This window comes from Medicago sativa, chromosome 2 (genome assembly GCF_051527215.1).
Source record: "Medicago sativa cultivar Bolivia chromosome 2, Bolivia_mono, whole genome shotgun sequence".
Lineage (NCBI taxonomy): Eukaryota > Viridiplantae > Streptophyta > Magnoliopsida > Fabales > Fabaceae > Medicago > Medicago sativa.
In genome coordinates, this window is record NC_140750.1 from 14,241,068 (window position 1) to 14,265,460 (window position 24,393).

The following is a 24,393-nucleotide window of genomic DNA, read 5'->3' on the forward strand; positions in this document are numbered from 1 at the left end:
GAGACATTTTGTAATGTTTTCATATTGAGTCTTGTAATTCTAGTTTTCCCTCAACCAAACAATTCTTAGGTGTTTTTTGATGTATTTCATTGCAAAATCATGTAACCCAACAAAACAAAGCACCTCATGAAGAATTGGGAAGACAATGAATGTAAATTCAAGAGGTCTCTGAAGACATTACAAGTTGGAGAAATTATATTTCAAGTCCTAAGACAAGTTTTAAGGAAGGAGACACTAAAAAAGATGAAGAAAAAGGTAAAAACGCGTTGGAAAAGGGTGTTGTGCGCCCAAGACATGTTGCGCGCCCTAGGTGTTAAAAACAGTGCTGAAAATGCCTGAGTCCCTGTCCCTGGTCATCTTTTCTAAACATTGCATTATAAACTTTATTATTTCCCCTTGGTATGGTAGACGATATAGGGCTACCCGTTTGTAGAACTGTTCAGGTAAGAAAGGGTATGTGATGTACTTGTAACTTCAAAGATGAAGTTGGAGCCTTTAGATGACAATTTTGTTATCACAATTTTTACATGTTTTAATTACCTCAGAGAGAGTAAAGCCCCACTTTAATAACCTTACATAGGTGGTGTCTCCCATAATGCTCTAAGGATTTATAGGGTTTTGACTATGTGCAAATATGCACTATCCAAGTTATAGTATAAAATGATATTGATCCCATAGGGACATGGGAGCTATAGCTTCCTATAACTTTCCAGCAGTAAACTTGTTTGCAAGAAAATAAAATATAATAAAAGTGATCAAGTTTTACTTTCAAACATTTTGAGTTAAATAGGTTTGTTTGGAAGAAACGCAAAGCTATAGCTCTTTAAATCATAAGCGAAGAATATCATAACCTCGTCATGTCTAAGCCAAAAGAAGTGGTTTAACTGATGACTAGCTTAACCACAAACATAAAGATGAAATGAAACATAAATGAAAACATGGAGAGTTAAATTTATATATAAAGATAAGTTAAAAAATATTACACCCCAACAAGGAAATAGGTGAGCAACAAGTATCACCAAAGTAATCCTAACTCTAAATCACTATCTACTAGCACTCATGTTCATCTATGGAGAATATGAGATGGAGTGAGAACTCTAGTGACTGCTAACCCTAGCAGGAACTTGGCCGCTAATTTCGCTAAGCAAAATTTTGGACCCTAAGCCCCAACCTCTGGTTGTCTTTTTATAGTAAAATGCACCCCCAATACAAGTTGCACCCTTTGGACATTTCCCACATTAAATGTCCCTATCTTATCCTTGCAATACAAATAATTTTCTTTTATTCCTCGTACTACCAATCATTGGCATCAACTCATAGAACTTAGCCCTTAAGTAATGATAGGCAAGGGTCCCATGAGTTTGGTGCGATACATCATCATATAGCTCTAACATTGCCTAGTCATACATTGATATTCTCCTCTTCCAAGATGTATCTTCCTATATCATCGGAGCAAATCCATCACTTGAATCATCACATATACAATACAAATATTACTAGTTTAAAATGATAAATTACACTAAACTACTTAAAACCATAAATTCCTAAAAAGGTAGTTATTAGAAACTTTAGGGCATGCAACAACTCAGTTATTCATAGTTTATGGGGGATAAGTGCAATTGAAATACCTATTAAATTGTCGGTTATTAGTAGGCATACAAGACCCTTTAGGATTGACAAGCTACACCCTCAGAGCACGTATAACCTTATTGTGATCACCAAGTGTAACTTATAAACTAGAGGGACATATCAATTACACGAACTCATCACTTAAATAGAAACCTTATCTCATAAATGAATGATTACTTGTCTTTAATCTTTCAAGGGAAATAAAGGGAATTCAAAACAAGTTAAATCTCAACTACTTTGCGCAAATAAATCAAACTTGCAAATTCGCCCCAATTTACACTCTTTTATTTTATTTATTTGTTTTATTAAGTATTGCTAGCTGCAACCACTATTTTTCCATGGGTAAAATGGGAGGAGATTTTTAAGCCAGAAAAGGAAGGGGGTTTATGGGTGAATGAACTTATACTTTTTAACTTGGTACTTCTAGCCAAATGGAGATAAAGGATTTTAACGGAGGGTGCTTCAAAATGGAGGAAAGTATTAGCCGCATGGTATGGAAGGTAGGTTTCAGAAAGTCCATATATATATATTCTTATAGTTGTCCATCCCAAGCAACAGTTTGGTGGAGGTATGTATGTTCCGTGGAAGCTATAGGAGAACCTGCATTTGATTGGGTTCATTATTTGCTGCGGATAAGGGTTTGTAATGGGGAAAATTCATGATTTTGGAATGACACATGCGAGGCTGATACGCCACTTAGAGTTAATATTTCTAGGCTATTCTGATGAAAGTTTTAGTGTTTAGCCACAGATCAATAGATGCAAATTATAGCATATCATCAATAACAAAAAGGAACAAGAGATTGTGTACCTTTGAATTAGGTTGATGAAGGATAACCGTGGACAACGGCGACAACTATGAGAGGGTAACTACCCTCATTCCGTCTAGCTCTAGGTTTTCTCACCAATCTTCAGAAGAATTAACCGTCTAATGGGATGACGTTTAAATAGCTAAACGGCTGAGGGCAGAGACCTCTCATTGGGCTTATCTAAATGGTCCAACCCATCACGGTCCATTTAGTAACAAAAGCCCAATCACTCAAATTCATCGTATAATTAGTGCTTAACACAATAGACCATAATTTATATTATGACATCAACTTATAATAATTGATTATTGTCAATCCATAATTGATTAATTAAATAATTAATCCAACAATCTCCCACTTGGATGACAATACTCAATTACTGAAAGAATAAAAAAAAAATGCACTTGTCATAAAGAATTTAAAAATTTAAAATTACATGTATGGTCAAAGCACTAATCATTCAAAAGAGAAGTAAGCTTTAATGCTGCAGAAATTGAATCCGATAGGGAAAAACAAATCATACAGATCAAAGACTCACTTTTCTAACAAATGATGAATCTATAGTGACACGTTTGAATTAAAAGGAATATGTCACTAAAGAATAGCCCAAGCATTTTAAAAATGCTATAACAAACTCCCACTAACCCAAAATAACATAGACTTGATCAAATCATTATGAGTTACAATACTCATATATATAAGTCTGTGGTTAGTGGTTCTGCCAATGAGTTTTCAATATTACAGAAGTCCTATATCCACATAGGTACACGAATAGTAATTACTTATAGGGATAGCCTATTAAGAGTGTAATTACATATAGTCAAAATCAATAAATGTTCTACGACATTCAATTAATCCAAGTTTTACAAAAATGTGACTATGAAAATCCATAAAAGCAAAATAGGAAATTCAATAATCCCCAAATTGGATTAACATAGACACGTAGTTTAAAGAAAAAAAATGTGGATTAATGTGGCCACTAGAATGTCAATAACAAAAGAACATTTATGATTATCTCAAATTATAAGTACCACAAGAACACAATATCATACTCGATAGGAGTATTGATATTATACATTGTACTTACTATTTATGACTTCAAAAATGTGGAATGTTGGTAAAACAGAAGCACAATGTATATTTGCATGCCAAGAAGTTATTGTGCATATTCCAACAAAATTGACTTAAGCATCCAATTATGATGCTCATTGAGATCGATAGAATTTTAACATATATCTCAATATAATAGAATGAGACTAAAGTTTAAAGTCTCTTAAGCTATGCCATATTTTATAGTGTGCACAAGAGTATATGGCGATAACGACAATAATATTGTGTACACATTTCTCTTGATCTCACATATATATATAAACAAGAGTGAGATTTCTCATTTGAGCTCATAATATATAATATTGTGTACACACTCCCACTGATCCCACATATATATAAACAAGAGTAAGTGGGATTCTCATTAGTGATCACTGATACAAAATATTATAATAATGTAATATTCAACAGTGGGATACTCAATTACTAGTGCAAGATTATCAACATAAGTGGTTATATAATTTTAGCCAATAGAGTTTCATGAACTCAACCACATATTTTGCACATGAGCATAGCAGAATTATTAACACAAGTGGTAACTCAAGAATAATATGAAACCCCCATAAATACATATTTTATCAATGGCAGATATTATCAAGAATTGGGTTTCGTAGTTAACCACATATTCTACATTTAGAATTAAGGAGAACGTAAATTTTCATTTAAGAATTTCATAACACAAGATCTCCTTTTCACAATTAAAATTCCACAGAATTTTATAAACATAGTAACCGTTATATGACAGAGTATGATGATTATATAAAAATTTATCATCATATGAGTGAGATGAGTCTTTAAAAATAGGATATAAGACTCTGTTCACAATTTTAATAACTCACTCAAAACTCAAATGCTACAATTATACTTACACAAATTTGAGAAACAATTAGGTTACAAGCAGCGGAAATACACAAGACTTATATTTTATTATTATTGAGGATATAAGAGAAAATAGTCATAAGCTTCCATAAGTATTAAAGAATAGCAATAACATAATTAATATCCTCTATATAAGTCTCTATTTCATATCTAAAATATGAAAACAAATAAATATATTTGTTTATGAGATATAGTTAATTGACATGTAGAATTTTTCTCACTTGTTGAAGAATGATATTTTCTCCACTTGGTGGAGAATGATAGTTAAACTATCTTACCCACAAAAGGATGATTATGTTAAGTAATGTCATACCGATAGGGTATGTCCATCACGTTACACAATACATAGCAATGATTCTCCCACTTGATAGAGAATAGACAATGATAGTTGAACTAAAAAATTTTGAAAGATATTTTAAATAAAATATTCAACTATTTCTCTATCACAAAATGATATGTTAAGTAACGTCACACCGATAGGGTATGTCCGTCACTCACATAACAAAGGGATAGTAGCAATCCGATATATATATATATATATATATATATAAAACACATTTAGGTAGAAATTTAATTCAAAATGTAATAATATTGGATTGCAAAATTTATACAATTTTCTACATGTCTTTTAACAAAGTAACTTACTTATATTAATCTCATTCAAGGATCTTAACGATAATAAGTAAGAACTATATCATCACAATGTACCATTCTTATGTCTTACAAAATTTAAACATTGATAGAGTATTCTAATTATAATTGACATAAGTATAAACATTTTAGGTACATTGAATAATAACAATTATATTAATAACAACACACCGATAGGGTATGACTGTTACCAATATAATGTTAATCTATTGAACAAAATTCGCATAATTGTACCCACGATAGGTGAGATTACAATTATACAAATAAATAATTTTTATGCTTAAGAGAATATGATATAATAATATCATGCATAAACAATTGTACTTAATTTACTCAACTTCGGTCATATTCAAACGATAGAAAAATGTGCTTAACAAAATTTTAAATTAGCACATCATAAATATGACTTTATAATTTTCTTTTATATGAAGTAGTATAATAACAAAAATTGTTATTTGGAATAGAAGTGTGTCAAATAGTTTTCTAATTTATCCAGAAAAGAACTCTTAGAATAAAATTTTTCAATGCTCCCACTATAAATTAAAAAAAAACACAAATACAAAATGGAGCATTATAGTAAGAAAATAGTATATAACAACAGAGTTCTGTTTAGAATATTCTGAAAAAGGATTTCACTTCTATATAGGATATCATAATTGCACAACAAAAGAGAAGAAGAACAAAATTTCTTCATATGTGCAATAATAAGCAATAAGTCACAAGAGGATAAAATAATTAAATAACAACTTACCTCGCAGAGTGTGACATTCATCCTTATACATAGAGCCACTGAATTTTGATGACTTAACGAGAATATCTTATAATATAGTAATCTCAAAAATATTCATCAATAGAGAATAAACAATTATAAATAAGCATATGTGAGACTCTAATTATAAATCAATATGATTTATATAAGAATTCAGATGTAAGGATGATACATATTTCAAAAATTGCCTCCATTCTTAATAAGTTGTTTTGATAATAGTTAACAGATAAACAACAAAGAGGCTTACATATTTTAATTCATCATTATAATTTTAGCATAAAAAATGCAATAATGCATTATTTACTATATACAAAAATACATAGTTTAACATAATTGTGATCCAAATATTTAATTGCGACAAGACACACTAATAGTATTTATCACAAAATTTAGAGTAATAAATTACGGGTCTAGATTAGAGAGTATAGCAGAAAGCATAATGTATATTAAAGAGAAATATGTCAATATTATATTCAATTAATATAAATGACATATATATACAACTCACTATACTCATTTTGAAAACAAAATATTATGAGGACCCTTCAAAACAATTTGTGACAAGAATCAAAGACAAGTGTCTTAGTTTAAATATGTTGCCAAAAGAATGATCAATTAGTGAACTTTGGATCTTTATGCTAAGACAATATGAATTCAAGAATATCTTACATTAGAATATTTATAATGCCAAGAATATTTAAAATCGTAAAATATAAATTAATTATACTTGGCATTAAAATTAACAAAATTGAGCCTTCTATAAATTCACAATAGTAAATATAAGAGAGAATTTTCAAAAAACAGTTTAAGCTCAAATATTGAGAATACATGATTTGAAATAAATTATTCTCAATTTAATCGATATATGATCTTTTCAAGATTTGACAAAATTTTGAAATCCATGCATCAAAAAATACAATATCAACAATTCTCAAAAATATATTAGTTTATACAAGATATTTGAGACAAGAATATAAGACTGAGTCTAAAGATTCTTCACAATACTAACACTTTAAAAGAATAATTTACATAAGTGTTATATTTTAGACTCAAATCTAAAGAATGCATGATTTAAAAGAACATATGATTTTCATATCAATTTACATCAAAAATTTAGAGATTTCAAAAATAATTTAAATCCCAAATTAAGGGTACTGAATAAATCAAATCTTGTTAAATATATTTTGGGTGCAAAAGAAATTACATTTTTATCCCAAAATAATAGAATATTTACTAATTAATTTGGGGATGTAAACTTTTCCATTGACACATTAATCACATATGAGAAAGTGAGATTTCTCAGTGTCAAATAAGAGTAAGGAATCTTACCATAAGAGAATATGATATTTTAGGAAACAATTTATTCTCTAAATAATAATATATAAAATATTTATAATTGTCAAAATAATTCCGAAGATCATGCCAAATTGATCAGAATAATAATTAATATTTAATTGACATAAAAAAAAACTTTAGAATATTTGGCTTGACCCATATCTGTCGGTCTGTCGCTTATCGCAATAAGGCAACGATTTTGATCGCTGTTGATAGAGAAAAGAAGCCACATACTAATTCAGAGGATTATGAAGCTAATAGAGAGAAATCATAGATTGAAAACATAGGGATTCCTCTATTGAAAACGTATATATCAATTTCTCACTATCTGGTCATCGTAACACTAGAATATGGGTTTTAATGGCAATTCAGGCACAAAGCAAAATCATAGGCCAACTTTAAGAATCAATTCATGGATTTTAATTTTTACGATGTGCACGGAATTAGAATCGCATAAGGGCACTTGTATGTTGATTCATATATTAGGATTAAGTGATAATAAAATCAACATACAATAATATGTGTTCAACAACAATTAGAATGAATCATATGAAGACAACAATCATCCACGGATTCAATAGAAGAATATATGATTCATAGATAGCTATAATATGTATCTATTTGGCTCTGATACCAATTGATGAAAGTTTTAGTGTTTAGCCATAGATCAATAGATACAAATTATAGCATATCATCAATAACAAAAAGGAACAAGAGATTGTGTACCTTTGAATTAGGTTGATGAAGGATAACCGTGGACAACGGCGACAACTATGAGAGGGTAACTACCCTCATTCCGTCTAGCTCTAGGTTTCCTCACCAATCTTCAGAAGAATTAACCGTCTAATGGGATGACGTTTAAATAGCTAAACGGCTGAGGGCAGGGACCTCTCATTGGGCTTATCTAAATGGTCCAACCCATCACGGTCCATTTAGTAACAAAAGCCCAATCACTCAAATTCATCGTATAATTACTGCTTAACACAATAGACCATAATTTATATTATGACATCAACTTATAATAATTGATTATTGTCAATCCATAATTGATTAATTAAATAATTAATCCAACATATTCTTGACTTCATTGTCCAATAATGCAAAGGTAAGCAAAATGGGTGGATGGGTAAATGGTACTAGGATTTGGAAGCTTCAGTGGCGAAGAGCATTGTTTTCACGGGAAGAGGAAATTCTTTCAAATTTGATGGTGGTCATTCAATCGGCTCAACTTGGGCAAGGTGAAGATCGTTGGATATGTGCATCCAATTCAGAAGTTATTTTTCGGTTGATTCGATGTATGAATTCATCCCCAATAAAAAATCTTTAACTTCATTAGTGGGGGACGGAAGAGGAAAGCTCCTAGCAAGGAAGACTTTTGGAGAGTTACGCGCCCTTAAAGGTTAAAGTTTTTTCTTGACAATTGCTACGTTGAAGGCTCCCGACGAGAGCAGACTTAGCCAAACGGGGTATGCTATTTGGGGGTGGCGTGTTCGCTTGCCGATGGTGCTCGGATATGGTAGAGTCGAAGACCATTTTTTTAAAATTTGAAAGAGTTAGAACTATGTGGTAAATTTGAAAGGTGCGAAATGATCTCATTTTTTCGTAAAAAGTATTGTATATTCAGAGGTTGTAGATGTCATCAAAAATATTTATTGGCAATGATTTTTGGGAAAGCACTCAGGTGCCCTATGTCTATTTTATGAATAGTTTGTAAACCAAATGGATTGTTTGATTAGATAAGTGGTAGATTAGAGTTCTAATTTTTTTCTTTTGGTGGATGAGTTTTTTTTTTTTTTTTTTTTGTGGTAGCCGGGGTTTGAACCCCGGACCTTGCATATTTTATGCATTGTCCTTATCAACTGAGCTATGCTCACGAGGACTGGAGGATGGGGTTTGTACAACTTGTACGGGTTCCCAAAACGTGGGAGTAATATTTCTTGTATTGTTTTCCATTATCAGAAATAAAAGATTGTCAATACAACATAAAAATATTTTTGATTTTATATGCAAAATGTATAAAACAAAACCATGGTTTTTTTTAAAGGACAAACAATACAACATCAAATTAGTTAACTTTGGAGTATCATTATACAATTTATATACTTGCATGCTGCTTAATTGGTATGCAATATATATAGTTAGTAATTTACATTCACCTAAAAACACTAAGATATAAATTTGTTAGCTACACCCACTTGGTTTTTTTTTGAAAAAAGTATATTTGTCACTATTTAAACCAATTTTCAATTGAAGGGTAATTTTGTAATTTTATTAATTAACTTAAAAAGAACACAATCGTTTAAAACATCAAGCAACCGTTTCCTTAAATTAAAGTGGTTTCCTTTTTTTTTCTTCTTCCATAACTCTTACTGTGCCAAAAAAAGTAAAAATATACCTTACCTGGAAAAAAAATTAACGCTACTATGACGTTTAAAAGTCGCTAATCATAGTATTTTTTTTTTAGGAAAACTAATCAGAGTGTTAATTACCAAATTAATTATTTAATGAATTTTTTTGTTGCTCTTTCTTAAAAGAAGAAGCAAGATCCTTAAAAAAAGAAACAAAAAAGAAATGATGAAAATGGATGTAAATTAATGAGGTGAGTGTAAACAATTTGATAAAATTTATAAAAATTAGTGTAAATAATAAAGTGGATGTAGGTTGCTAAATTACAACTTAATAATTTGAGGTGAGTATAAATTAATAGCCCCTATGATTTTTCTTTAATTTCTTCTTCACAAGTGAAATATTTATCTTTTGTATTCCCTGAGTCCTTTAAGTTAAACACATACAAGACTTGCAGCCGTTGCAGACACAGTTCCAATTTGCTTAAAAAGTCAAAAAATCTTAACTTAATTAGGCAAAATGAATTAATGGATAGATATAGATAGTTAGTTAGGAATTAATTAATTGCCTAATTACTTAAATTCAAGAAATCCATTCAAAAAAAAAACAAAACGGTACCCTACTAAAAAAGAATAAAAATCCCACTATAAAGAAATTCATTTTGCCTATAAATATTGCACCTTACCTCATCAAATTCACTCATCAACCACAAGCAATTCATTGTTGGAAAAAAAAAATTCAGCATTATTTGCAAAAATGGGTTCAAAGGGTGTTGGATCCATTTTCATTCTCTTCCTTAATCTCCTTTTGGTCTCTACACTTGTTGTTGCAAGTCATGTTCCTTTACCACCACCACCATGTCTTTCCACACCACCACCTGTTCATACTCCTTCGACACCACCACCTGTGGTAACTCCTTCAACACCACCTCCTTCCACACCACCACCTTCGACACCACCACCCATGGTTGATCCTTCGACACCTCCTTCTCCATCACCACCTATTATAGCTCCTTCAGCACCTCCACCTTCGACACCCCCACCTACGACACCTCCTTCCACACCACCATCAATTCCTATGACACCTCCTTCTACACCACCATCGACTCCAGCGACACCCCCGCAAAATTGTAACCTTTTAAACCTGAACATTTGCGCCAACGTATTGAATATAGTTTTTATCAACCCACGAACAAATCCTTGTTGTAGCCTCATCAGTGGCCTTGTTGATCTAGATGCTTCAGTGTGTCTTTGTGCTGTACTCAGAGCTAATATCTTGGGAATACGTCTTAACATCAATGCTGACTTGGGAATAATCTTGAACCGCTGTGGGCGTGATAGGCCTGCCAGTTTCGTATGTCGTCGTTAAGAACATATCATGTATGAGCAATGGCCAATGCATGCCATTGCCAATGGACGGTTCCTATTACACTATATTATTTAATTATGTAGCAATAAATTAATAACGTCCATTATAATAATACTAAACTATAAATTTTGTGGTGATCTTGTTCTTAATTGTGAAATCAATGGAAGCCTTTGCATTTTGTTGAATATTGAGAGCAAAAGTTGCTTCATAAATATGCCTTTTCTGTTGTGTTAATGCGATAAATTGCGAACAATAATTTTTATGAAATTTTAATTAAAATTATCTTGGTTTTGATTTAAAAAAAATTGGTATAGGTATAGATAATATATATTTTACACTATCATATTGTAACAAACTATACTTGTTTTTTCAATTATATCAGCAATATAACAAATATAATATAAATTATAATTTTTTTAAATGACACCAACAAAATAGCATTCTTATAGTCAAATTTGTTTAAGGGTATAATTGAAAATGGAAAAATCAGCCCAAAGTCTTGTAATTTCTTTATATTTCTTATCTTATGGTTTTTCTTAATTTTTTATTTACTTCATATGTTCTTAGACTAATCCCTTTTGGGACCTAAATAGGCGGCAAACTCTCATTGCATGCCTAATATTGAATTTGAATCTAGGACATTGGTTAAGGTAGAAGAGATTTGTGCCCTCTCATCTAAGTGTTCTTGCACTACAAGAAAAAACTAGATTTGGTATGGAAACTTGCTATAAAATGTATTGGTAGTTAATATTAAATCAATTGGCTACCATTTGGATACGCGGCCTCTAACTATTTAATTTTTTTATTATTTTTATTTATTTTTGATAAATCACATTGAAATTTTACTATTTTTTTTTACTTAAAAAAACGTTGAAACACCCATCTTGCTTAATAAATATGTCTGTTAAGAGTCACACATTGGATAGGTGATGACATGACAATGTGTTTATAAATGGGGGAAATCCTCACCTCACAAGCCGTTTTGTAGGGTTGTGTTAGGTCCAACCACGTTTTCTAAGATGAAATCATACCCTCTCCAACATTCATTGGGCCACCTGTTATCAGGTTTCCGCTATCGAACCACCCACCATTTATGTCCACGAACCAAGCCCAATAGTGCTGGTCATGAGGGAGGGTGTTAAGAGTACCACATCGGATAGGTGATGATCTGACAATGTGATTATAAGTGGGGGCAATCCTCACCTCACAAACCGGTTTTGTGGGGTTGTATGAATGTCTTTTCTTAATTTAAGAAGTCTCACATGTGGATGCTTGAAAAATTAAAATGTTTATAATCGGTAGAGTTTAAGTCCTCACTCTCCTCAAGAAGCTTATCCTCGGATAAAGCTTTCGCTCCGAAACTGTCCCTTTAAATAAAGGGACACCTGGCAAAAGGTATATGAGGTACAAGATAACATGTTATACAAGTTATGATTTAGAATGTTAAAATTCATAACAAATGAAGACAATACTTTGATTCACGCTAAGAAATTCCATGAAAGGGATAACATTGCAACGACCACAACATCATGAAAATAAGTACCGTTGCAACAATACTATTCTACTTGCCTATAAAAGGAAACTTTCAACTCTTAGTTAAGTAGAAAATTAAAGCACATATGAAGGTACTAACATCTTTCTACAAGATAAACATATGACAAATTATTTGACTACAATACACCATATAAATATTGCACCGCTTAAACTTCTTCTTCATACCTCATGCATAAACATCCGTGACTTTCCTTCTAAACACCGGAACTTCTCTACTCTTGATCTTGGCTTGCTCTTGACTCTTGACACATTAACCTCCAAAGCCACCTTCAACCGTATCGATTTCGTTAATAATTGCCCATGTCTTTTCCATTAAAATGTTAGAACATGATATGCATTCGTTACTTGATGTCATCAAAGATTATTGTGAAGATATCTCCCCAATATACATTTCAAACCACTGGAACGAACGGGTAAATTTCATAAAAACGGAAAATTTCGTTCCAAGTTCACTATTGGTGAGTTTCTCCAACGATATATTTTTCTCAAGTAACCAATGCACATCATTCATTCCTAGCATCATAAAACATTCCATAACGTATACATGGCAACTTCAACCCTTCCGATACAACTCTTGGCACGTCGGAAATCAATGCCTTAATCCAGATAACATATAACTTTCTCCACTACAAATAGCTTACCTCATTACGTCCCACTTAACGCAACTTTTCATACATACATGTCCTTAACTTCATTCACATATAACATCATTCCTGAAAGCCTGCTGACTCTGTCAACAGATGTCGACTTCTAACTTTCTTGTAACCTTGTACTGACATTCCGGAATATCATAAACCCATTCTAACAACAACTCTTACTAAAACTTTCGGGTACATGGAATATCCTATCATCTTACCCGACATTGTCGGAACGTTCCTTCTTAACATACCTTACATTCCTGGAGGATTCACGCTTCTACTTGCTTAGTTCACCGGCCACCTTTTGGCACGATCAAACTTCTTCATCACATACTTCGTTCCTCCTGGGTCCTATTCAGCTCTCAGGCATCTATTCTAATCGTTGAATGCTAAATTGAGTTGATCAGGCTCAACTAACAACGACAACTAGAACATTTACCTGGAACCCAATGGTCCCACTTCCTTTGTTGTAATTTAATGACCCAAGGCACGGTCTGAATCGACCTGCTCTGATACCAAATGTAACACCCATACCAGACGTATCTAGAAAGTCTAGCACGTGCGTTAAGTTTAGTACTGGATACATTAAAATATACAACAACAAAAGTTTTGAATGAATATTTATACAACAATTTGCGTTCGTACATACAATAACATAAACATCTCATCCAAACATAGAAAATTACATCCTTGATATCCTTGGCATCTTGAAGCAATACGAGCGTGCACTTGTTGAAACATCCATCCGGCTTCAGGCTTGCATACCAACTTGCTTATCTGAAACAAATAAGGATTGGGATGAGACATAATGTCTCAGTGAGTTCCACCTAATCCTAGGCTAAAGGCAACCACGGGGGAAAACCTACGGTCACCACGTGTCTATTTTACAACCTGGCGGTTGATTATACGTGTGTGGGGACTTGCATACTTAGACGGTTGTGCATACTAGGGCCGTCATAGTTCATCTTACTTGTTATAGGCTTCACTTCCTATACATGTCATGGCGGTCGAGAGGGAAATCTAAGACCGCATTGCCAAGGATACGCTCTACGTATTCGAGGCCTAAACATACATATCATGACATTAATCTAAACCGGACGATTAGGGGAAACCTAAAATCGTCATCGGCATCATGTTCTTTACTTGCTCTAATCCATGCCTTGTACTTATCATGTAGCATCTAATGCTCTTATTCTTAAACATAAACTTGCATGGATTCACTCTTGCATACTCATGAATATAACATAATCATAATCATATTATACGTAAACGTATCTAAGTTCATTCATTAGGTTAGCGTTGAACAAACAATTATTGTCTTGGTTCATTTTACGGATAGTCCCGGGTGGAGTAACCCCGAGATCAATCCCATACATGACCGATGTACGTACATCGGACTCCCTCGGTGTCGTGCGGGTCCCTTGCGGCTTAAACCGTTCCCCTTAGGTCGAGAACCTTCCGTATCCCCCTGGCGTGGATAACAAGAGACACAAGCACCTACGTCTTGTTACTCAGTGACATGCGGGTCCCTTACGGCTTAAATCGTTCTCATAATGAGAACCCCTTGTATCCCCCTGATGTGGACATCAAGAGACATGTCACCTACACTTATTAGTCATGGTCTTGTCATGCATAAGTTAAACATATACATACTTACTTGCTTATTACCTCGGACCCTTGAGTCGATCCGATTAGCGGTAAACTTATACTTGTTCATGTACATACTTAATCGTGGTGGTGTGATTAACTAATCAAACAACATCTTATCATGCTTGCTAAACACTCTTAACATATGCAAAGAGTTTATACTTCACGTCTTAGCATTCTAGGAGTCTTGCTAACTTGCTAGTTCTCAACGACTATGTCGAGGCTCTAGTCTTCCTCTAGCTTAATGGATAGTTTGCTACCCGTTTCATGACACGATTTCTCTCGTATGCCATGTCTTACTAACATGCTTAATACTTGCCTCATATCATAAAAATCATGCTTTCATTGATAATCATTTAGGACCTTGGTTTGAGGGGTTTACATTCGTTAAAAGACACCACAGAGAAAACTGTGTCGCGAATCCCCACGCCTGCCTGAAGCGAGCAAAACAATGGGATTTCTCCCTGTCTTACTCGCCTAGGCGAGTAGATTTGCTGGGGAGGCGAGCAGCAGCTCGCAGCTGCGAGTTGGGGGCGAGCAAAACCCCCCATTCGCAGTTCTAGCTTGCCATGGCGAGTTAGGACAGTCCAGAACACTTAAAATTGGTATTTTTGACCCAAAAACCTCAAACCAAGTGTCTCTAAGCATATTGGAACATAATTGATCATATAAAACTTGTAAAACATGTATATGGCAAGAATTATCATGTATAGCATTCATGGCATAAAAAGGGGCAACTAGACTAATACTTGAACCCTAGAATTTCATATTATTCATAATAGACATACATGGCATAATCATAATCCCAAAGGGTGGGAAGTCTATCTATGGAACTCACCTAATCAGAATCTTGAAGCAACTCCAAGCTCCAAGCTCAAACATGCCCAAAACCTTAGTTGTGCTCCCTTTGCTTCCTTGCTCACCATTCAAACTTATCACCCCTTTCTTGCAAACCAAGACATCATTTCAAGCTCAAAACCTTAATCCAACTTTACCCTCAAAACACATATTCAAAACTTGAAATCAAAAGGAATTCTTGGTGAGGAAGGATAAAGATATTAATCCATTCAAACTTAATATTATTACCTTGATCTTGTATAGACTAAACCTTGTACCAATTTAGAATCCATCTTCACCATATATCAAACCCTAGTTCTCCAAACACTTCTTCAAGAAGAGGAATAGAAGATATCAAACATAATCCATACTTCCTTAAGCTTAAATGATCATAAAGGAACAAGTTTGGAAGCTTACCATAAGAGGATGAAGTTCCATGAAAGATTTGTGAAGAGGAAAAGAGAGAGAGGGTGGCGTGAAGATGAGAGGGAAAGAGATTCATCAAAACTCAACTTGCATCCTTCTCCATGATCTTGAAGAAACATAAATTAAAGCCTTGCCTTGAGGGAAGAAGATTTGCAAGGATTAATGGAGGAAAAGAGAGGAAGAGGGCGATGGGTTAGAGAGAAGGGAGAGCAAAACTTTCTCTCAACCCTAGAGAGAGAAACACAAGGGAGAAATGAGATAATTTGTGCCCAACACAAATAAATATCCTTTAAACGTGCAATTACCATTATGCCCTTGCCATAAACGTGTTTTAAACGTCGCTGATACTTTATCCGCATTGTGCCGACATGTCATAAATATTTCCAATAACTTACTTTCCATGAATTAAATTCATCTGACACGGTCAACGGTTAATATACCGATATTGTCAGGCGGGATATTACATTGGATCACCAAAAAAATCCCTAATCTAATTTTTTGTATTTTTTTGATATATATAAAGCGGTAAAGAAATAAAAGACACACACACACACACACACACACACACACACACACACACACACACACACACACTTACTTTTCTCATTTATATTTATATTGCACCTAAATACATTCTAATTGCTGGAAAATAAATGACAATAATTAAAATGCTAAATAAAAATAAAATAAAATGCTAAAAAGAAATAAAATGCAAGAAAATAAAAGAAAGGGACAACCGAAGGGACAAAAATTACCGAAGGGACAAAATTCCGAAGAGACTTATTCCGAAGGGACTTATTCTGAAGGGACAGAAAAAAGAGGGAGAAGAAAAGAATAGCTCGTCAACACAAGCTAAATGAGGGATAAGAGAGAAAAGTTCTTTGACAACTCAAGAGAACTTTTGGTGTGTGAAATTGTGAGGAATGAGAGCTATATTTATAGGTGAGGAGGTTGATGAAAATGGAAAAATGGTTTAATGGATTTTGATGGTGATTTGAATGGTGAATTTTAAAAGAGGAATGTTAAAGTTGACACTTGACTTGAAATTTTTTTTTGGACCTTGGACATTTTATTTTTGGACCTATTGACACTTTGTTTTTTTTTTTTTGACTTGGACAATAAAATAAAATATGAAAAATGACTAATTAAAAGATAAAATAAAAATTAGAAATAAAAATTAAAATTTATAAAATTAAATAAAAGATGGAAATTAAAGAGTAAATAACAAATAATAAAAAACTAAAGAAAACTAAAAATATAAAAATATAAAGAGAGAAGAGGGCCTGACTTGAAACCAAACATGAGATATTTTAAAATACCTCTCTGCCAAATTTTTCACTAAAAAGTCAGAGACTAATCAGGGTCAAACGGCGCATGAATGTGGGACCTTAGGTCAAAAATTGGGGTATGATATATATATATATATATATGTATATATATATATATATATGTATATATATATATATATGTATATGTATATATATATATGTATATGTATATATATATATATATATATGTATATATATATATATATATGTATATATATATATATATATATGTATATATATATATATATGTATATATATATATATGTATATATATATATATATATATGTATATATATATATATATCTGTATATATATATATATATGTATATATATATATATATGTATATATATATATATATATATATATATATATATATATATATATATATATATATATATATATAATGTTTTGTGCTTTTGTGCCAAGATCAGGGCTAATCTGGGTAATTTCTTTATATTTCTTATCTTATGGTTTTTTTCAATTTTTTATTAACTTCGTATGTTCTTAACTAATTTGTATTAACGCAAATGCCAGTCATGCTTAATAAATATGTCTTTATTTTTAAGGATTTCTTAGGTTTTGACTAGGTGCAAGTATACACCGTTTAAGTTATAGTATAAAATGACATTGACGCAACCATCGTGTTAAGTATGTGCAGACACACCTTCATCGGAGTACAATTACAGTACTTAACATGCATCATTACTAGGTTGGTTATCAATAGCTCTCCATCGGAAAAGAGGCTGAGTTGTGGCCTATGACAAGAGTCCTAGAGAGATCTAGGAATATCTCTAGGATTTTCCAATATCTTATTTAAGTTTAACGTAGTCTCTCTTGTTCCGATCTCCTTTCAGTATTTAGGGACGTAACTCATATCAAATAAACATTTTTCATTCCCCTTAATTTACGGTCTCATAGAACTATAACATTAAAAATAAAAGGGATCAAGTTTTACTTTCAAACATTTCAGGTTAAAAAAAGTTTGTCTGAAAGAAACAAGAAGCTATAGCTCTTTAAATCTTAAGCGAAGAATATCATAACATCATCATGCTAGACCAAAAGAAGTAGTTTAGCTCATGATACAAGAAGTTGAAATGAATCATAAATAAAAAAATGAAAAGCCTGATCTATATATAAAGATGAGTTAAGAACATATTACACTCCAACAAGAAAAGAGGTGAGCAACAAGTATCACCAAAGTAATTCTAACTCTAAATCACTATCAACTAGCACTGATGCTAGTCTATGAAAAATTGGAGATGGAGTGATAACTCTAGTGGCTGTTAATCCTTGCTGGAATTTGGCTACTAATTTCACTATGCAAAATGTTGTACCCTTAGCCCCAACCACTTCAAGTTGTACCCTTTGGACATTTCACACATGAGATGTCTCTATCTTATCCTTGCAATACAAATCATATTCTTTTATTCCGCGTTCTACCAAACATTGGCGCCAGACTTATAGAACTTAGCCCTTAAGCAATGATAGGCAAGGGTCACATGAGTCTATACTATTTTATGACCATTCCTGGCAATCTGGTGTGATACATCTTCCTATAGCTCCAACGCTGCATACTCATACATTGCTATTCTCCTCTTCCACGATGTATCTTCCTAGATCATCAGAGCAAATCCGTCACTTGAACCATCCAATATCCAAAACAAGCATTACTAGTTCAAAATGATAAATTACGCTAATTTACTTAAAACCATAAATTCCAAAGTAGGTGGTTATTAGAAACTTTAGGCCATGCAACCACTCAATTATTCATAGATTATGAGGGATAATTATAATTTAAATACCTACTAAATTGACGGTTATTAGTAGGCATACAAGACCCTTTAGGATAGACAAACTACACCCTCAGAGCACGTACAACCTTATTGTGATCAACAAGTGAAACTTAAAAACTGTAGGGACGTAACAATTACACGAACTCATAACTTAAATAGAAAAATTATCTCATAACTGAATGATTTCTTGTCATTAATCCTTCAAGGAAATAGAGGGAATGTGAAGAATCCTAAACGCTTCTAGAATTCTACAATCAAAACCAGTTACTAAATCTCAACTGCTTGGCGGAAATACATCAAACATGCAAAATCACCCCAATTTACTCTCTTTTATTTTATTTATTTGTTTTCATTTTTTTTTTAATAAGTATTGCTAGTTGCCTCGTTGAAACGACAATCCATGTGAATACGATTTTATTTATCATCACTTTATTACTTGAAAACGGTTTGATGCAATTGCAATATTTTATCATCAGCTGCATCCACTATTTTTCCTTGGGTAAAATTGGAGGAGATTTTTAAGCCAGAAGACGAGGGGGTTTATGGGTGAAAGACCTTATACTCTTTAACTTGGTACTTCTAGCCAAATGGAGATAAAGGATTTTAAAGGAAGGTGCTTCAAAATGGAGGAAAGTATTGCCCACATGGTATGGAAGGCTAGTTTCAGAAAGTCCAAATATATATTCTTTAAGTCGTCCGTCCCAAGCAATAGTTTGGTGGAGGGATGTATGTTCCGTGGAAGTTATAGGAGAACCAGCATTTGATTGGGTTGATTATTTGTTGAGGAAAAGTTTTGTAATGGGGAAAATTCTGGATTTTGGAATGACACATGTGGGTTGATATGCCACTTAGAGTTAATATTTCTACGATATTCTTGATTTCATTGTCAAAGAATGCAAAGGTAAGTGAAATGGGTGGATTATGGTACTTGGATTTGGGAGCTTCAGTGGCAAAGAGCATTGCTTTCACGGGAAGAGGAAATTCTTTCAAATTTGATGAGGTCATTCAATCGGCTCAACTTGGGCAAGGCGAAGATCGTTGGATATGTGCATCCAATTCGGAAGTTATTTTTCGATTGATTCGGTGTTTGAATTCATCCCCAATTAATATTCTTTGACTTCATTAGTGGGGGACAAAAGAGGAAAGCTCATAGCTAGGGTGACTTTTGCAGAGTTACGCGCCCTCAAAGGTTAAAGTTTTTCCTTGACAGTTGCTACCTTAAAGGCTCCCCCACGAGAGCAGACCTAGCCAAACAGGGTATGCCTGTTGGGAGTGGTGAGTCTGGTTGCCAACGGTGCTCGAATGCGGCAAAGTCGGAAGACCATTTTTTCAAATTTGGAAGAGTTGGAACTATGTGGTCAATTTAGAAGGTGCGAAATGATTTCATTTTTCGTAAAAGGTATTGTATATTCAGAGATTTTAGATGTTATCAAAAATATTTCTTGGCAATGATTTTTGGGAAAGCATTCGGGGTGCCCTATGTGTTTTTTATGAGTTGTTTGTAAACCGAATGGATTGTTTGATTAGATAAGTGGTATATTTGAATTCCAATTTTTTTCTTCTGGTGAATCCCAAAACGTGGGAGTATTACTTCTTGTATGGTTTTCCACGATGAGGAATAAAAGATTGTCAATAACATTTTTTTTAATATACTTCTTTTATACATTTTGCCTATAGAATCAATAAGATTATTTTATTTTATTTTTTGCATATTCACTTCCTTAAAAAAATATTTTTATATAAAATCAATAACATTTTTTTAAAAGGACAAACAAATCAACCGCAAATTAGTTCATTTTAGAGTATCCTTATTCTTTTCCTATTCATGCATGCGGCCTAACTACTATCCCGCAACAAGAAAAAAAATACTTGGTTTGTTTTTTTTTTTTCTTCTTCTTCATAAGTGTTTTAATTATCTTTTGTTTAGAGATAGCTCTAATTTGCTCAAAGTCAAAAACTTATAACTTAATTAGGCAACCCAAGATAATGTAAAGATTAATGATCAAGATATGCAGCTTATTGCCCCAAGGCTTTTCAAAGGAGAGAATTCATTTCCCCTCCTAGGAGTTGCTAACACCTAATGATTTTGTTGATTCATTCCATCGGATCCACTTCCATAACATTGAGGGCAGCAATCACCTTTTTCTAAACCACTTGCAATCATCCTTTTGCTTATAAAAACAAAACCATGATTTTTTTTTTTAAAGGACAAACAATACAACATCAAATTAGTTAACTTTGGAGTATCATTATACTCCATCCGTTTTAAAATGAGTGTCACTTTAGCCAAAAATATTTGTTTCAAAATGAATGTCACTTTACATTTCCAATACAACTTTAATTTTTCTCTTCCAACTTTACCCTCAATAAATACTCCAACTTTTCTCAACACAATTTTCAATGCAACTTTAATTTTGTCTTTTCCTTATAAATTAAGGGCAGTTTAGTAAAAGCGTTATATCAAATGATTATTTCATTCCATTTCTTAATCTGTGTGCCAAAGTCTAAAGCGACACTCATTTTGAAACGAATGGAGTACAATTTATATACTTGCATGCAGCTTAATTGGTATGCAATATAATTATCATTCACCTAAAAACACTAAGATGTAAATTTGTTAGCTACACCCACTTGTTTTTTTAGAAAAAAGTACATTTATCACTATTTAAATCAATTTTCAACTGAAGGGTAATTTTGTAAATTTCTTTAATTAACTTAAAAAGAACAATTTGATAAAATTTATAAAAATTAGTGTAAATAATAAAGTGGATGTAGGCTGGTAACTTACAAGTGGATGTAAATTATTGAGGTGGGTGTAAACAATTTGATAAAATTTATAAAAATTAGTGTAATAATAAAGTGGATGTAGGTTGCTAACTTACAACTTAATAATTTTAGGTGAGTATAAATTAATAGCCCCTATGATTTTTCTTTTCTTCTTCACAAGTGAAATATTTATCTTTTGTATTCACTTTGGCTTTGTTTGCGAGTTTGGAGGAAAAGGGAGGGGAAGGCTTGGAAAAGAAGGAATGAGCAAGTGGAAGAAATAGAGGAAAATGGGAGGGGAGGGCTTTGGGGGGTTAACTTTTCTTCATAATACTAAATCCTCCTCATTTGGGGGAACTAAAAAATTGCATTGGAGGAGGGTTTTGGGGGGTTTATATGAATCCTTCAAATTTAATCTATGTTGTTATCTTATTTTAAAAATTTAAAATATAGTAATCATATGCATTAATTTATCATTCTCTAAAAATCTACTCTTTTAAATTTTTTGAAAGATTTCTCCATTTTCCCTCATATTTTCCACCCCTCAAAGTCTTCCATTCCCCTCCCCTCCGAACTAGCAAACAAAGCCTTTAAGTCCCTTAAGTTAAACACATACAAGACTTGCAACCGTTGCAGACACAGCTCCAATTTGCTTAAAAAGTCAAAAAATCTTAACTTAATTAGGCAAAATGAATGAACGGATAGATATAGATAGTTAGTTAGGAATTAATTAATTGCCTAATTACTTCAATTCAAGAAATCCATTCAAAACAAAAACAAAATGGTACCCTACTAAAAAAGAATAAAAATCCCACTATAAAGAAATTCATTTTGCCTATAAATATTGCACCTTACCTCATCAAATTCACTCATCAACCACAAGCAATTCATTGTTGGAAAGAAAAAAAAATCAGCATTATTTGCAAAAATGGGTTCAAAGTGTGTTGGATCCATTTTCATTCTCTTCCTTAATCTCCTTTTGGTCTCTACTCTTGTTGTTGCAAGTCATGTTCCTTTACCACCACCACCACCATCACCATGTTTTTCCACACCGCCACCTGTTCATACTCCTTCAACACCACCACCTGTGGTTACTCCTTCGACACCACCTCCTTCCACACCACCACCTTCGACACCTCCTTCTCCATCACCACCTATTATAGCTCCTTCAGCACCTCCACCTTCGACACCCCCACCTACCACACCTCCTTCCACACCACCATCAATTCCTACGACACCTCCTTCTACACCACCATCGACCTCAACGACACCCCCGCAAAATTGTAACCTTTTAAACCTGAACATTTGCGCCAACGTATTGAATATAGTTTTTATCAACCCACGAACAAATCCTTGTTGTAGCCTCATCAGTGGCCTTGTTGATCTAGATGCCTCGGTGTGTCTTTGTGCTGCACTCAGAGCTAATATCTTGGGAATACGTCTTAACATCAATGCTGACTTGGGAATAATCTTGAACCGTTGTGGGCGTGATAGGCCCGCCAGTTTCGTATGTCGTCGTTAAGAACATATCATGTATGAGCAATGGCCAATGCATGCCATTGCCAATGGACGGTTCCTATTACACTATATTAATTAATTATGTAGCAATAAATTAATAACGTCCATTATAATAATACTAAACTATATATTTTGTGGTGATCTTGTTCTTAATTGTGAAATCAATGGAAGCCTTTGCATTTGTTGAATATTGGGAGCAAAAGTTGCTTCATAAATATGCCTTTTCTGTTGTGTTAATGCGATAAATTGCGAACAATAATTTTTATGAAATTTTAATTAAAATTATCTTGGTTTTGATTAAAAAAAAATTGGTATAGGTATAGATAATATATATTTTACACTAACATATTGTAACAAACTATACTTATCTTTTCAATTATATCAGCGATATAAGAAATATAATATAAATTATTATCTTTTTGAATGACACCAACAAAATAGCATTCTTATAGTCAAATTTGTTTAAGGGTATAATTGAAAATGGAAAAATCATCCCAAAGTCATATAATTTCTTTATATTTCTTATCTTATGGTTTTTCTTAATTTTTTATTTACTTCATATGTTCTTAGACTAATTGATGTTGTATCAAAAGTAAGTATTTTTTGTGTATCGTCTTCATAGGGACTGGTGCGATATTCAAGTTGTTCAACAATTAATATCGTTCTAAACTTATGGTTCAAATGATTGATTGACTAAAAACTAATCTAAATTGGAATATAGCAAAAAAATTGAGACGAGGTAAGGCAATTCACGCCTGGGGTTAGATTCGTTGACCAAGCATTAAATAATGCACTATTATGATTACCTAAACGGATTCTAGATTTACTCGATATTATCACATATCGCTCAACAACATATCGATTTCCCAAACTATTAAACAATCCAATAGTCGATTGCATCGTTGTATTGTCGATTTCCCGAACTATTAAACGATACAAAAGCTTTAAGTTCCAATATTCAAAGTGATTATCAAAACCTAAATTCCATGTCT

General features: G+C 32.8%; 2 protein-coding genes across 2 annotated transcripts; both read left to right on the forward strand.

The window, feature by feature from the left end:
- The first annotated feature begins 10,208 nt into the window (after nt 1-10,208).
- LOC146944802 (uncharacterized) lies at nt 10,209-11,077 on the forward strand. The gene has a single exon (XM_085743159.1). The coding sequence runs from the start codon at nt 10,281-10,283 to the stop codon at nt 10,890-10,892; it is 612 nt and encodes a 203-aa protein (XP_085599285.1). The 5' UTR covers nt 10,209-10,280; the 3' UTR covers nt 10,893-11,077.
- Nucleotides 11,078-22,739: 11,662 nt separating this feature from the next.
- Nucleotides 22,740-23,589, forward strand: LOC146944803 (uncharacterized). Its single transcript, XM_085743160.1, has one exon. The coding sequence runs from the start codon at nt 22,812-22,814 to the stop codon at nt 23,403-23,405; it is 594 nt and encodes a 197-aa protein (XP_085599286.1). The 5' UTR covers nt 22,740-22,811; the 3' UTR covers nt 23,406-23,589.
- The last annotated feature ends 804 nt before the right edge of the window (nt 23,590-24,393 follow it).

Bases quoted from the DNA above. Each gene is read 5' to 3' on its own strand.
- LOC146944802 (XM_085743159.1), top strand. From the start codon at position 10,281: ATGGGTTCAAAGGGTGTTGGATCCATTTTCATTCTCTTCCTTAATCTC.
- LOC146944803 (XM_085743160.1), top strand. From the start codon at position 22,812: ATGGGTTCAAAGTGTGTTGGATCCATTTTCATTCTCTTCCTTAATCTC.